Source organism: Odontesthes bonariensis, chromosome 10 (assembly GCF_027942865.1).
Source record: "Odontesthes bonariensis isolate fOdoBon6 chromosome 10, fOdoBon6.hap1, whole genome shotgun sequence".
Taxonomy (NCBI): Eukaryota; Metazoa; Chordata; class Actinopteri; order Atheriniformes; family Atherinopsidae; genus Odontesthes; species Odontesthes bonariensis.
The window spans coordinates 14,904,112-14,920,225 of NC_134515.1; the positions used below are offsets into that span (position 1 = coordinate 14,904,112).

Sequence of the window (16,114 nt, forward strand, 5' to 3'; positions counted from 1 at the left end):
AGAGAACAGGCTTTCCTTAATTTGTGATGCTTTGGCAGACTTTCTTACAGTGGACAACTCGTCTGCTTCCGTCTTTTGTCACATGGTCAATGAACACCAGTGCATGTAAAAACTATGAGTCTTGGAAGCCAAGCATCTCATCACATTGCCACCTTGTGTTTTACAGAGGATGTTGCATGCTTCATATTAGGAGCTGCCCCAAGCCCTCTCCATACTTTTCTTCCCTTCATTCTGGTGGAGATTGATCCAGAACTGGTCTTGCTTTTTGAATGGCAAAATCTAAACTGGCTTTTCTAACTTTGATTTACCCTCTGATTTACTCAAAACAAATTTGATCGAACACTGAATATAAAATATGTGCTAAGGTTAACTTAGTCTTTTGATCAGAAAAACGTGACATTTTCTCAGTGTGAGCAAATCATAACCAACCTGCAGCTTGTTCCACATGGCCTGCGATACTGACTGCTGTGGAAGCTGAAGTCTTTACATGATTTATGTATTCAAGTTGCACTTGAATGATGTATCACAGGATGTGAACATTTGTTGTAGGATGGTTGCAGTATTTTAGGAGTCTGCAACGTTGGTTGAACCTTCTTACATGTCTACATTCCATAAAGTGACCTTTACCTTCACTCCAGATAGCATAAGGTGTCAGTTATGGGTGTGTGTGCAAATAAGGGTAGGTGGTTAAAACGTTGACTGCACCTTTAAGACAACAAATACGTCAGTACCGGCAGAAACCACTTTGTTTTTCAGTCTCATCTTAAAATGAATATGACTAATACTTCATTGTTGTTGTGCGCACAGGTCTTCACAATGAGAACTTCTTAGGAAATAAAAGACTGAAACACCTGCACGTGAGCTCTAGTGCATCCCACTTCTGTCAATGGTCCCTGAGCTGTCGCTACAACATGAGTCCAAAGGCATAACCACTGACAGACTTCCAAGTCTGAACATAAAAGCTGTGGTTGGTGTAATTTTGTTTGAATTGGAAACTAAAGCAATAATCAGCATGTAGCAAGTTGTAATCAAAGCAGTCCAAGCAGACTTTTAGCCGGCAGAAAATGTCACACCATGGCGAGTGTGTTTGGCCAGTCATGGGTCCATTTAGCCGGCGGTTGCTATAGGCTGCTGTGTGGATGTGTTTGGAGCTAAGAGAGAGCTGGGCATATTGATGGAGGCAGGGAGAGTCACAATCCCAGCACTGGCAACAACTATTGAACACAGAAAAGCATGTTAGAGAATTGAGTTGGTGACATGATAATTTACCTCACGTTGTCCGGTGCAAACGTCACAAAGTTGATCCACAGTAATTAATCTAAAATGGTCTTCAGTAGCTTAGGTATAAAAAAAAAATATGACTGTATTTATATAAGCATTCTGCTGTGATCCATTACATGACCCAAGAGCACGTTTGCTCATGTTGATGATAATGCTATTTGGTTTTATTTATTTTCCGGTATTTATTTATTTTTTACAATTTTAGTCTTCCCAGTTTATCTAATGAAATGCCCAAATTATAGGTTGTAATTTTCACAGTTCTTTTGTTAACAAGACATGTGATGAATGAAACAGACGAGTAAAAGGCTTTTCCATCTTGTGCTTTGTAGAGATCAGCCACCTTATTTACACCTTACAGCTTATGGCTGCTGCCTCCGGTCTGCTCAGTGTGCATGTGACCATGAACATACCAAAATGGGGAGTGGCTATGAACAAAGAAAGGGAGTGGGAAGAAAAATTCTGGCAGTTTAATTTTCTTGTTTCCAAGGGCTACTATAGCCTTAAGGGCCTTAGTCAGACCTGTTACGAACAAGCCAACAGTCACTGTAGGCTCATCTCATTTGTCTAATTCCAGCATCATCGTTCCCCTCTCTTTCCTCCTCTTGTTACCTAGAAAATTGCTCACTGCCAATTATTTAGAACTACGTTTTAATTCCTAAAATGCAACTGGAGGAGACAGGAGAAAGGAGGGAGGAGGTTTGTCAGGGGAAGTTAAAGCGAGGACACTACAGTCTATCCATTGGAAGTTTATTTAGGATCCACAACTTTTGAAAGGGGGTGCGGCATGTAAATCCCACACTGTAAATTGAAAGTAAATATCTACTTTGTCATAAACAGATTTAATGCTCGTCCAACAGGAATAATTGAATACAGCTGTGTGCTGCAACAGAACAATGGGTAGATGATGCAGTGGTGTTACATATTTAATGTGGACATTGGTTTAAAGCAACGGCCTTGAAGCGAGGATGTCTCATTTTGTTAAACGCCTGTCGGCGCGGTGACAGGCTCTCTCCTCTTGTCTGTCTGCATCACCTTTGCTTGGCTCTCTGGTGGGAGAGATTAAGGCCCCATCCACACGTAGCCGGGTATCTGCTAAAACAAATATATTTTTCTACGTTTGGACCTGTCATCCACATGAAAACGCATAAAAACGCATCGTAAACGAATGTTTTTAAAAACTCCGGGCAAAGTGAAGATTTTTGAAAACTCCGTTTATGCAGCTGCGTGTAGACAGAGATAACTGGAGTTTTGCGTTTTCGAACGTCACAATATGCGCCAAAACAACAACAAATCTGCTTTAAAGTCTAAAGTGCGACCTTTGTTTACTGAAGAAGCATGGATATCTTGAGAACTGTGGTGGTTATTATTGTGCAGGCGCTGTTTACTGCCTTGATTTTACACGCCCAAGTCGTACTCCCAGAGGAATGGCGTGACAAGGTGTCCTCACTCCTGTCGCTGTCGGAATTATTACGTCCTCATATCGAGGGGCAGTCCACTGTCATGCGATCACCTGTCAGTGTGCTCAAAAAAGTTGCGTGCACACTTTATTATTTAGCTGACGAGGGCAGATTTCGCAAAACAGCAAATGCATTTGGGTTGTCAAGACAGGTGAAAACGCAGATGTTCGGTTATGTGTGGAAGGTGTTTTTTCCGAAAACGAGGTAATGTGGATACAAATTATTTTATAAACGGAGGGGGGGAAACATTCGGTTTTAAAAATACCCGGCTACGTGTGTACATAGCCTTAGGCTGAGTGGAGGAACTGAGTGTGTGCAAATGAGATAAGGGGTATGAATAAGATCCAGAGGTCCTTCATAGAGATGGGAGAACCTCACAGGGCAACCATGAGTGCAGCACTTAACCAATTTGTCTTTTATGGTAAAGTGGTCAAAAAGAAGCCAGTCCTTTCTAAAAAGGCACATGATGTCGCGTGAATGACAGAAGATTTGCATCCTCTGTCATCCCACTCAACCTCCTTAAAAGTGTTTTTGGCCAAGTAAACACAAGCAGCAGTGGGGAGAGTGGACGTCATCACGTAGCAACATGTATGAAGACATTGGATGTCAACTTTTTGACAAATGGAAACTTCAGCTGAATCTAGGGAACAGAGTTAGGAAAATGTAGTAGTTGTACAACTTATGAGTTTTTTAGTGAAACTGTAATACTTTGCACTGGACCAACATTGGTATTTCATGACCTGTCATGAGTTCGGGTGGCTCAGATCAGGAGAAGCAAAATCTATTCTCTAAAAAAAAAATATATATATATATATATGATATAAAAAACTTCAGATGCCTTAACTCTTTTCTTACTGACTCTATTAAAGTACAGTTTGTTTGGTCAACTCAAAAGAAAGAAAAAACTACGACTATACTAGTGAGTATCTTATTTTATTTTAAGTATGAAAATGAATCCTCCTATAAAACATTTGAATTAAGATATTTGATAACTCATTGTTTCAATATCTGACCTGTCAACTATGTCATTCACGGAACCAAATTGTTTCAGCAGCCAGAAAGTAGATTTATGTGATCTCAACCTGGAAGTCAGTCCAGGTATGAACTTTTATTGTTTCTTATCCCATTAGTATAATCAGTGGAAGTAGATTTGGCTGTGATTGAACTCCTTCTAGCTTGTTGGTTTGTCTGAATCAATCGTTTATGCCGAATATGTTGATCTGAGACCTGTGTTGTGGTGTCTAACTACTTGGCTGGTTGTAATCAGAGTCTGGTATATCACTATTTTTTCTAAATCTAGATTTATTCTCTGTTAGTGGATATTGAGGACATGTCCCAGGGATACATCAGTTAAGCACATTCATACTGTAACTGTTTATTGTGAAGTGGGTGGAAGATGAGCTGATGATAGTTAAAGAAGAAATACTGTCAACATTTTAAGTAATGTACATGTTATATCATATTATATCATATTATATTATATTTATTATATGACCTTAGTTTGAATAAAAACAAGGAAATGAGTACCATGTGAAAGTTTGGGCACTTAAATACAGTTCTAAAATCAAGAAGTATGAGGAGATACTGAAGTGTTTTTAGGCAGCCATTAACTCAGTTTGTAATTATCGGTAAGAGCCAGTTAAAAGAAACAGGACCAGTTGTTTTAGTTTGTAATTTATTCCATTGCTGTCCCAGATATTTTTATCCATTTGCATTTCTGTTTTAGAGTTTGGATTCCCTGCCTTTACAATGTATTCAGTAAGTTTATCTAAAATATTTTGTTTTATGTTAATCACCTGCAGTATGAGCGTTTTTTAAAATTTTTTAAAATTTTTTATGTGGCGTCTCGTCAGAGAGAAAGTGGAGGTCCCTCACGCCCCGCGCACCTCCGCTTGCTGTGAGTGATAAGCAGGCAGCTCTGTAGGCTGAATGATGGCTGAAGGAGGCGAGCTCCTCCCAAGCTTTTCCCCCTGTCTGATTTGTTGCCGCGTAGTCGTGCACCAGTCAAAATTTGCGCGGAGAACGACAAACAGAATGGACCAATTTGAATCCAGACTCAGCGTGCCGTACAGGTACCTGTACAACACTGCACTGAAACAACATAGTGACCACGTCAACTCCCAGAACTCGTTGACGGAGATTGGCAGAACTTTAGGGAATTTGCTGTTGTTTCATTCACTGGAAGTGGCTTTGAGTATTATGAAAAGCGCTATATAAAACCGAACTATTATTATTGTCATTACATCCTGAAAGGCAAGGATAATTCCCAAGTGTGTCCACTGAAGCACACTATTTCATAAAAAACAATGAAAAGGTAGCACAATACACTTAAAAGTCCTATAACAGTATTCTAAGTACTACAACAGACTATCATGGTGAATAACACATGGAACATAATGCATGCCTATCTAAATTTCAACTTCTGTAGGCTCAGCTATTATGTAAGTAAAGGGTGAGAATGCCGATCATGGATGACAGTGCTACTCTTGACGGAGGCATTGTTTCCTTCTCCACTTTCGTCGTTGTAGTGTAGTTAGCGGAAGTGTTTTTATTTATGTTCTGATCTTGAGCCACACATTAAGTGCTTGCATTTTGTGATGTTTTTTTTCCACTAAAAATAATTCATAAACGTCTGACTTGAGTTGCAGGTTTAGCTTTAGTTAAAGGACAGACTGCATTATTTTTATTATTTAGTTTAAATACATATTTACTAATGTCCAGCATGTTCTATCGTTTAAAAGTAAAAGACTGTTCAATGGAAAAGTTTTAAATTTTTCTGGTTTTTAAATACAGACATTCAAAATACACATTTTAGAGCTGTAATCATAATACCATGAAATTTTTGCCTAAGGTTATCATACCGTCAGAATCTCATACCAGCCCATGCCTAGTCTGCACTGAGGCGGATCAGTCATACGTTGACATGTGATAAAATAACTGGCAGAGGGAAGAATGTATTAGTTGGACACCAGAAATGCCAAGAAGCAAACATCTCTCTACGAGAGAGGGGTAACTCTAGCATGTTTCACAAAGAGAGGTAACTTAACCTCTCGGTCAGTTACCGTAGTAACAGACTCTATGAACCTAACCTGGTCGGGACCAGGTTTTATTCAAGAAACCTCGAGTTACTCTCTGTCTCCGCCCTCTTTCAGCCACACACGCCATTTGATTTCCTCATTCATTCAGTCAGCAGAGCGAGTTCTTCTACTTCTAGAAGTCCATCAGGCACAGTAGGAAGCGACTTTTTCCACGAACATGGCATGTCCTTTTGACAACGATCCCGTGGATGAAGGTGCAGCATTATTGCGCAGAGAAATAAATATTCGTCGGGAGATGGTTATCAGACCGCGCATAGATGTTTTTGCATTTACAGACAATTATCTTTTTGAGCGGCACCATCAGAATTTTGTTGGGACATAAATATGTGTATGAATTGGCTTTAAAAAGATATATATAGGCCTATTATATTTTATAAAGACACTCGTGTCTTGGGGGTGGACTCCCTCCAGGGATTCCCCCAGCCACTGCCCTCCCGTTAGTGCTGGCCCACCACCCATTTTACGGGCATCTGCCTTCTTTCTGTTGGCTGAGTAGAAGCCTGTGTTAGTTTAAATAGGCTTAATTATTTAACAGAACATGATATAGATGAGAAGACATAGTTTATGTGTGTGAAAACAGCATTATGTTGGGGATAAAATAACTGCACAGTCAAATAGCCACTTAATATTTACTTTACGGTGTAAAACATGATCAGAATGAGGTACCTCCATGCCGAGGTCTCACCTGTTTGAACAATGTTTTTATATTTCATCTTAAGCTGCTGCCAAGTGTGCTTCTCCCCCGCGGGATTGCACCTAAATGAAATAAATGAATGGGCTACCATTCAAGCAGTTTCCCTGTAATATTATTGTGATTGCAAAGGACTACATTTAAACTTACACCTTTGCTGCTGCAACGGTGTTGCACTTATTTCTAAAAACGTATTGAAACTCGCCGTATGAGCGCATTAAGATTTCCAATTCGAGGTTGGTGAAAAACGTAGCCCCTCCTCTTCCCCGTTGCCATGGTGACTCGTCGAATTGGGGCTCCATTGATGCTGGCTTCTTAAAGTTGTGGCGTACACGCAAAACTCAAGGTGAACCTACTCAGAGTTGATTAAACTCACTCAAATCAGCGTTTGTGGAACCGAAAACTCAGAGTTTTCTATCTCAGAGTAGATCAACTCAGAGTTCAGGAATAGACTCAGAGTTTGTTGAACCTGCTTTGTGAAACGGACCCCAGAGCACCCTGTTTCTCACAGTTCCCTTTAATCACTTTGTATCACACTAAGCAAAGTTCACACACTATATGTCTGTCTATAAAATTTTGTTTACTCAAAATGAAAATCTATTAAATCTAGATTTAATACTGACCAAAAGTAGTTAGAAAGTAAGGGCAATGCAGGGTGCCAAAACTTCTGCTTTGTCTTTTTTCCTTTTTTTCCTTTGTTAATTTAAAAGCATTAAAGATGAAAATAAAATCTAATATTGCTTGAAATATCAAAGAAAGGGGTTATTTTACACGTTTACAGGTCATTTTTACTCAACTATATAATCAAATTACATAGTTTACAACAGTACCCAAACTTTTGCACACCACTGTTTGTCACTGTTTGATACATTTCTTGCTCCACCTGTAAGCTGTGACACACAAGCCGCTATGTGGTGATAACATATTTTATAAGGTGCCAGCTGTCTGTGTATCAGTGAGTGTGCTGGGATCCAGTTTGGCCAGTCTAGACTTGTAGGGCGGGGGCAGCGTTTACACTGCACAACACCACTCACAGCTGCATTTTTAAGGGCACAAGATCGCAGAGGTTGCTAGAGATCACACGGGAGACAGGCACGTTAGAGAGCACAGCTGAGTGTCAAGCAGTGTGTAAAGATGCGTTGCTTTAGGCCAAAGAGCAGCAAGGCGGCAGGTGAAGAGGATCGAACAGCAGCGGTGGTGAAAACCCAGCAGCCTCGTCAAAATCAGCAAGTCAGTGGGGATGTCTTGAGAGGTGGGGAGGCTGAATCTCATCAGGCCAGGTACTTTGTCTCTAATGCGCTGACAAACACACACACATTTGTAATTCTGTCTCGTCATGGACATTTATTGATTTAAAGCAGGGGTCCCCAACCACCGGGTCGCGAGACATTCCAAACCGGGCCGTGAGATTGGGGAAAAAAAAAAAAAAAAAAAAAAAAAAAATTAAAAAGACATGGAAATCGGGAATTCTTTCATTTCACTCGCTAGATTCTATACTTGGAAACTGCATAGATTGCATTATAGGAGGCACGTTTATTTTTTTCAATGATGACTGTCTGTCTGTCATCATATCCTAATTTGTAAAAGCATCTGGTAAATGTAATCTGTCGAACGTAAAGTACAAAAAAAAAAAAGTAACCCCCCCCCCCGACCAGGCTGCGGGAACAAATTGCAGAACCAAACCGGTCCTTGGTGCTGAAAAGGTTGGGGACCCCTGATTTAAAGCATCCACTTACCTCACATGTAACGCCACTACTGAACACCCAATCTTCTCACTAACAAAGTCTTGAGTTGTTTTTAAAAGTCTGAGCTTTACTCAAATGTTGTTACGCTCAGGATCTCAAACCTAGATTGGGCTTCAGGAATTAGATATACACATTGAGAGATACTTAATCTACAACATCCACACATACATACACAGACTGAAAAGCTGTGGGATAACTAATGGTGCCTCAATGTGGATTTTCTTGCCTTTTCGGATGTGCACTTGACTGCAAACCTCAATTGTCTGATTCACAGGATTAATCAGATCTCTAGGCAACAGAGCAGTCTTGAGTGGTACGACATTTGGACACTTTTGGCTCTGAAGATTAGATTGTGACTTGTTCGCCTAGTTCACAGAAACTGTATAATGTGATGCCCATGATAGCATGGTGATGATGTCAGATAGTTTGTCATATGTGACCTTTGTTCCCATTAGTTCTTTCAAATAAGTGACTATCTACAGCTTCTATTCTAAAAAAGTTGGGAAATGTTGGAAAAAGCCTGTCCATCAAGGGGGTTCAACATCACCCCAAGTGAGACAAACAATCATGCATGCTCACACTCACCCCTAGGGTAAGTTTAGAATCCCCAATTAACCTAACATGCATTTTTTGGACTGTGGGATGAAGCAGAGAGAATCCAAATTTGACACAGGAAGGTCCCAGCCGAGATTGCTGGGCAACAGTGCTTCGAACACAACATTGTGCAGATCCATTTTTACTATTTTAACAAAAAATATGATCTAACCTTGAGTTAGATGGCAGCAACGTGTCTAAAAGAAGTTGGGACGGGATACAGACGGCTGAAAAAGTGGGAGGAACAATTAGGCAACAGATCAGTAATATGACTGGATTTAAAAAGAGCACCTTATAGAGGCAGAGTCTCTCAGACGTTAAGATGGCTAGAGGTTCAACAACAAAATCTGCATCTACACAACTGTAGAGCAATTTCAGAATAAGTGTAAAATGGTAAAAACAGAATAATTTGAATATTTCCCCATCCACAGAATATATATATATATATTATTTATTTGGGGCTTTTTTGCCTTTAATTATAGGACAGTTGGAGAGAGACAGGAAGCAGGGGGCAGAGAGAGGGGGGAGACATGCAGCAAAGGCCCGTCCGGTGCGGGACTCAAACCGGGGCCAGCTGCAGCGGGGACTGTAGCCTCTGTACATGGGGCGGCTGCTTAACCCACCGTCCCAGAATATATTATTATCAAAAGATTCAGAGAGTCTGGAGACATCTCTGTGTTAAGGGACGAAGCTGAAAATCCTTATTGACTGCCTGTGATCTTCAGGCCCTCAGCTGGCACTGCATATAAAACAAGTATGATCCTGACAGTACCATCAGATCCACAGTCGTGCTGTAGCAGTTCTCGCTTTTCTGCAGGATTATGATGCCAGATGATGCCAACATTATGGGGAACGTTCATGGTGGCACTATCCTCAAGATGATTGAGGAAGCTGGAGGCATCGTTTGCACCCGACACTGCAACACGCAGAGCGGGGTAAGAGACATCCAAATCAATTGTGAACTTAAACCAGTTTTTTTTTTGGTCAAATAAAAAAAGTTTTTGAATAAAAAGAATGAATTGTTCTTTGGTTGAATTGTTTTCAAGCTTGAACAGTTCGTAATGCAATTTAACTGCTTTAAGTTTGAGGATGTCTTTAAAAAAATGTCAAAGTCAAACAATTTTACAGCCCAACTTGTTTATTTGAAAAAATCTCTTACCTCAAACTACCTTTGTTGTCATTAATGTGCTCAGGTTCAGTCTCAACTCACTCAGGTTTGTGTACTTCCTAACCACCTGGATGTGACTTTTCACCTGGTGAACTTTAGCCTGCTTTTGATTTCTTATCATAATTTCATTGTTATCTCATCTCCCTGCAACATTCTCATCATATTCTGCAGATGTTTTAAATTTTACTGTTAAGATAAGACAAAAAAAAATCAAAACCCACAGAGGAATCTTCTTTTGGCCAAGACCATTGGACATTGTGCAGCTGGACCGCCTCCTGTGCTTCTAATACGCAACTTGCTGACAGGGATTGGACGTGAATATGATAGAACAACCTGGCTTTATGCTTTGTCCAAAGCTGGCCCACAATGTAACTCTAGGGTAGCACATGTTAGTCGACCTTGCTGTTATGTAGGCATCATCATTTGCGGTGCAGTTACAGCGTAAAAATACATGCTACAACCTTTGGGAATAAAAGGGACTTTCGTGTCTCTTTGAGAGCACCATTATGAATTTGTTGACATAATTTAAACCTCTGCCATAACTTCCTGGCATGGATTTTGTCATATTTACTGCAAACAGTTATTTAACCTTGAGTAATAGAAACTAATCTCAGATTAGTAATCTCAGAATATGACAGGTTGTATACATATTTCAAAGGGTCAGTAAAGAGCTCTAGTTTTTCAATTAGATTTTTTCTCTCACTTTTTTTTCACCAGTAACAATCTCTTCAAAACTAGATTTTCCATCTTATTTTCTCTAAGAACAAAATTGCCTGATTCTTGGTCCTTCTGTTTCAGTCTAGGGATTATCTGATAATCTAACCATATCTTTAGAAAATGACTTCTTCTTTATTGCTACGACTGTTTGTAAATTTGCTGTGTTTTTTCATACAGGACCGCTGCGTGGCAGTTCTGGTTCGGGTAGAGAAGACAGAGTTCTTGGCTCCTGTGTTCATCGGTGAGCTCGTTCACGTCTCTGCTGAGATCACTTACGCCTCCAAGCACTCCCTGGAGATTCAGGTCAAAGTCATGGCTGAGAACATCCTCACAGGTGACTCATTCTGACATTTACTTGAACATGTACATTCAGTTTGATAAACTTCAAGCTTTCCCTTTACTGCCGATAAAATAAGTTAAATTAAAAGTAAATGATTCACATCAGATTAACATGGATTTTTGCTTCTTTGATGATTATCTGTCTTCACCTTTAGCCTCATTCTTACCTACATCACACACAAAGAATGTCAAACATCGCACAAGGATTCCAAAACAGGAAGCAACACACACAGAGATACACACATTCACACAAATACCTAAAATACACACATACACACACAAATACCTGTCATTGATATCATGCCATAGAATAACTAGGGCAGCAACTCATGTTAAAGTCATTACTGATTAATGGGTTGGTTGTTCTTCTAGATGAATTAATTTAAAATTGAATCTATGCAATAGAAAACAGTACCAATCACTGTTTCTCACAACTTAAGATTACTTAAGTTTTGTTTGATCAACAGTAGAAGGCCTAAATACATTCAGTGTACAATGATTTAAAATGTAGCATCAGATTCTCTTGTTTGAGAAGCTGGGATGAGAAGCTGAGGGATCTGAAGTCTTTGAACTGTGGGAGGAAACCAGAGCACCATTTAAAACCCTGAAAATCTTCCCAGGCAAAGGAAGAACAAGGAAACCTCAAACAAGAAAGCATTTAGTAAACATCTTAATATTAAAGAAGTTGAGATGTCAATCATTCAACTCCATTATTGGTTACAATTTCTGCTCATGTCTTCCTTTTTAGCATGTGACAGACAACAGAGAAGCCATAGTCTAAGCATTTTTTTAACAATCAGATAAGCATGTGGTGAAATGGTTGGCTGCATTCCATTATGTAAGAACACGTGGACAAAATTGTTGGCCGTCATATGAAAGCCCTATGCTGCTAGCTCATTACTGCACAACATTTACAACATTCGCCTGTAAACTCACCTAAGGAGAGCTTTCTTTTAATTCCACTCTTCCTGGAACAAAGTTAAAAGTTGATTTCACACCCTGCTGCACCCAACGTCATATTGTCAATATTTACACAAGTCAGTTCAGTTTGAGGTGCAAAATTTAAGGTATAAAGCTTCCATGAACTCAATGAGTTAATTATGTCACTTGGTATCTTATCTTATAATTTATAAAGGAGATATTTTGGGGATACAAAGTGAATATTATCATTCACACATTTAATATGGTGAAAAAAAACCCCTTTCTGTGATAGTCTTCTATTTGGCCAGTAGAGGGCACCACATGATAAGTACTGATACTTTTAGACTCATGATAAATTAAACTACTTTCAAGAGGTGCTGCATTGTGCAATAGGTTGTCAGACAATTGATGTTTATTATCAGTATTAGTGCATATTTAAGTCTGTGCACACATAAAGTGTACGCACACCTAGGCCTTTGTAAGCAGGCTTAAACACAAAGATGCAGGGAAGACCACATTGGACTGAACTCGTGTTAACTGCCAGCTGCTCACACAAATACATTTACTGTGCTAATTGTGCTTTAACTGGCTGATTTCATATAGTGTGGTATGTCAGCACTGAGACATGAGAAGCATGTATTTCATTGAACAGTGAGTTGTGAATGAGTTTTAACAACATAGGTGAGATTTTTTATGCATATTATGCAACTGCCTTCGGCACTTGAGCTTTTTTTCAACTAGCATTTTGAGGCACAATCCTCAATTTAAGCAACCTGTGTGTCTTCCAGTTGAAGAAATTAAAGGTGATAAGAAACAGAGCAAAACAAGATCAGAGAGACAGAGCTGGAGTGAGATGGGGAAACAGAAAGGACAGAGGGAAGCAGAAAGATATACCGAAGGTCAAAAAGATGGCATAAGGAATGAAAGAGGATGAAATAGTAAGTGTGGAGAAAAAATGGAAAGAAGGATGAGGGAAAAGGAGGTGTGAGAAACAAAAGAAGTATCCTCTAGATGGCTGTTGCCCTAGCAACAGGCTTGTACTGGTTGGTTGGCTCGTTGCCGGGCTGGAAGCAGGTTGACTGAGGCGGGGGCAGAGATATGAGGTGACAGGTGGAGAGCAGCGTACATATATACAGGCATCAGCATGGACAGCTATCAGTGGCCTTGTAAGCAAGGACCCCTGAACAGGGAAGAGCAGGAAGAGAGCTCATTGAGTGAAAACAATTCAAACCATATTCTTTATTATGCCAGAGAAATGGTTACTATATCCTAGAACATGGTATGTCTAAAGAGGTATATAATATCAGGATGTCCTTCTGCACCTGGTCACAGTTTGAAACATGAATGTCAGTTTTCTTTTTCTGGCCATTCTGACCCAGATTCCTCTGCATAATGGAAGATTAGTCACACACGTCGTGATGTCTTGTACAAGTAAAAATAAGTTTGAACCTCGAAGAGAGCAGAGAGACAGATGTTAGATTGGAATGGATATTTTTGGACACGGTGCGATGTTTTGACAATTTGTATATATACTGCAGGACATACATACTTTGTAAGTTTAGCTACTTTATGTACTGAAAGTAAAAGAAAAAAGTTTGTAGTTTGTAACATAGGTTCAGTTGGACTTGATACACATTTATGGTTCAATTAATTTATTAGAATAATTAGCTATTAGAACAGCTTCAATAACATCTTTTTCACAGATTAACAGTCACAAGGCTGTTACCTACTCTTAAACCTATAGCTCTGTTTGTGTGGAAGTAATGATACCAGGTTTAGCTGAGGTGTTTCTGAATCCTAACTTCCCTGGTGATAAGGAGAAGGAGTCTTTATGTATTTAAGATCACCTCCAAGTCTCTTTAAGCCATGAAACTGAGGTTTGTTCGGTTTGGCCTTGCAGTTCTGTAGCTGTTGCTGACTGAATTTTTTCAAGTTCAAGTTTGAAGAATATAAAAAGCCCAAGGCTTAGGGAGTTAAATAAAAGCTGCCTTTTAAAGCTTACAAATTCCCGAAGGAATCCTAACATAGGAATGTATACATTTAACATATATGCAATTTTAAAAGAGAAAAATCATCCATCCATCCATTTTCTATACCCGCTGAATCCGTCGGTCGGGTCGCGGGGGGGCTGGAGCCTATCCCAGCGGTCAATGGGCGAAAGGCGGGGTACACCCTGGACAGGCCGCCAGTCCATCACAGGGCCACACAGGGACAAACGAGACAAACAACCATACACGCTCACACTCACTCCTAAGGACAATTTTTTTTTTTTTTAGAGACACCAATTAACTTAACATGCATGTTTTTGGACAGTGGGAGGAAGCCGGAGTACCCGGAGAGAACCAGAGAAAAATCAATCCCCATAAATATCACAAAATTGCAGATTGTACACATTGAAAGTTTCTATGATGATTTCTATTATTTTCAAATTTTCCTGTTCTCACCAACGTGAAAGAAGTTCACAACTCTGCTTTAATAAACAAAAGAAGAGTAAGCAGTTCTGAACTGTGGGTTCAGTGTCAGGGCAGTGTGGGTGTAAAGTATATGAGTGCAGCCCCAGCTCGTACAGAAAAAGGGCACGAAGGTGAGATCCTCTGATAAAAAAAACTTTGCCTCCGAGGTCTCTTGAGGCTGTGTGGGCCAAAAACAATTCTGTAATGAGATTTGTTGTCATTATAGCACAAATTATAGAAACAATGGTAACATGAGACAGTGGAAGAGAATGTACATGATCAGTTTAAACAGGCTACACTGAAGTGGAATCAAAGTATATAAGGATTATTTTCCAATATTACGTATGAACGAATGAACGAATCAGTTTATGCCATGATAGATCCCGACATTAAAACGAAAGTCAGAAAAGGAGCTGCAGCTTATTGGTAAATCAGGTCATATCTATAGTAGTGGAAGTGGTTAAGTGTATACTTAACTTATGAATGTGTACTTGTGCGTGTGGGTGTTTATGCATTTATGTTGACCATGCTGCTATCCATGAAAAAAATGTATATGTTTATGTGGATCTATAATTGCCCAATCCTCAGCAGCATATGCATATGTTGTGGTTTGTGTGCATGCTTACTGTATGTCCTCTAAATGTGAAAAAATGAGATGCATGTTTTGCGATTCTGCAAACATGTGTTTGCATTATGCATTCGTCCTATATATATGCATGTGTATTTTCATCAGTGTTTGGTCCTTTAAAAGGTTCCTGCGGGGCCGAGGGGGAAGAGAAGATAACGGGAGCAGACATTATTTGCTTCTGTCATGTCGACTTAGTGTCAGAGCTCACACAATGTGGCCCAGTCAGATGCGGATGCCAAGTGGATGTACCTGCACACATGCTCCGACACAACGCATACAACTTCCCGACACAGATGCACTCACACACAAAAACACACACACCCACACAGTCATTTGGCTGTATAGGGATGAACAACGTGCACACAGAGCCTGATATGCTGACACATTAAACAGAAAAAGTTGCACATCTACGCATTCTCACAGTCACACAGATGCACTTTTAACACACGCATACACACAGTTCCTTTTTACTAAATGAAGTATGGCATTGAGGCAGGACTGGCGGAGCTTTACACATTCCTGTTCAGATCTTTTCCCAGGCAAAAGAATGACGGATTGCCTGGATGGAAACACTGACAAAGGAATGCTACTATTTAGCTGTAGAAGTGAATTTGTGTATTTTATGCACAATCGTGTACATGAGAGAGTGTGCATTTGTGCAGCCATGCATGTTTTTGTAGCTTTGTGCAAATAGAAATGTGCCTTGCACATGAAGTTCATTGTGCATGCATCTTTGTATTTATGCAGTTATGTTTATTTCATGTGTTTGAATGTCTGTGTGTGCGTGTGTGCTGGGGGAGGAGGAAAAGCACACAGGTTCCACAGTCAGTCAGGCAGCATCTCATCAGGCAGGCCTCAGTCACAGACCCTCAGGGTAAGGCTGCCTACTGTGGGCACGAGCCATGATGATTGTCCCCGCTGGGGGTTTGCACATGCGTACTAACATGCACATGCGCATTTACAGTCAGACCTACACATGCCACGGTGCATTGAGATTTGTATGTACCCATTTATCCACAAAA

The 16,114-nt window shown here is 40.0% G+C and overlaps 1 protein-coding gene across 3 annotated transcripts in view; it reads left to right on the top strand.

Moving 5' to 3' along the window:
- The window catches only part of acot7 (acyl-CoA thioesterase 7), a 56,622-nt gene that overhangs the window by 1,602 nt on the left and 38,906 nt on the right, over positions 1–16,114 (top strand). The window contains exons 1-3 of one of the 3 annotated variants that reach the window (XM_075476426.1): positions 7,506–7,807; positions 9,684–9,801; positions 10,929–11,085. In XM_075476426.1, coding sequence (XP_075332541.1) covers positions 7,662–7,807; positions 9,684–9,801; positions 10,929–11,085 — 421 coding nt within the window. In that variant the 5' untranslated portion in view covers positions 7,506–7,661. Of the gene's footprint in view, positions 1–7,505; positions 7,808–9,683; positions 9,802–10,928; positions 11,086–16,114 lie in introns of those variants that run through there. The other 2 variants (XM_075476427.1, XM_075476428.1) reach the window with 2 other exon arrangements.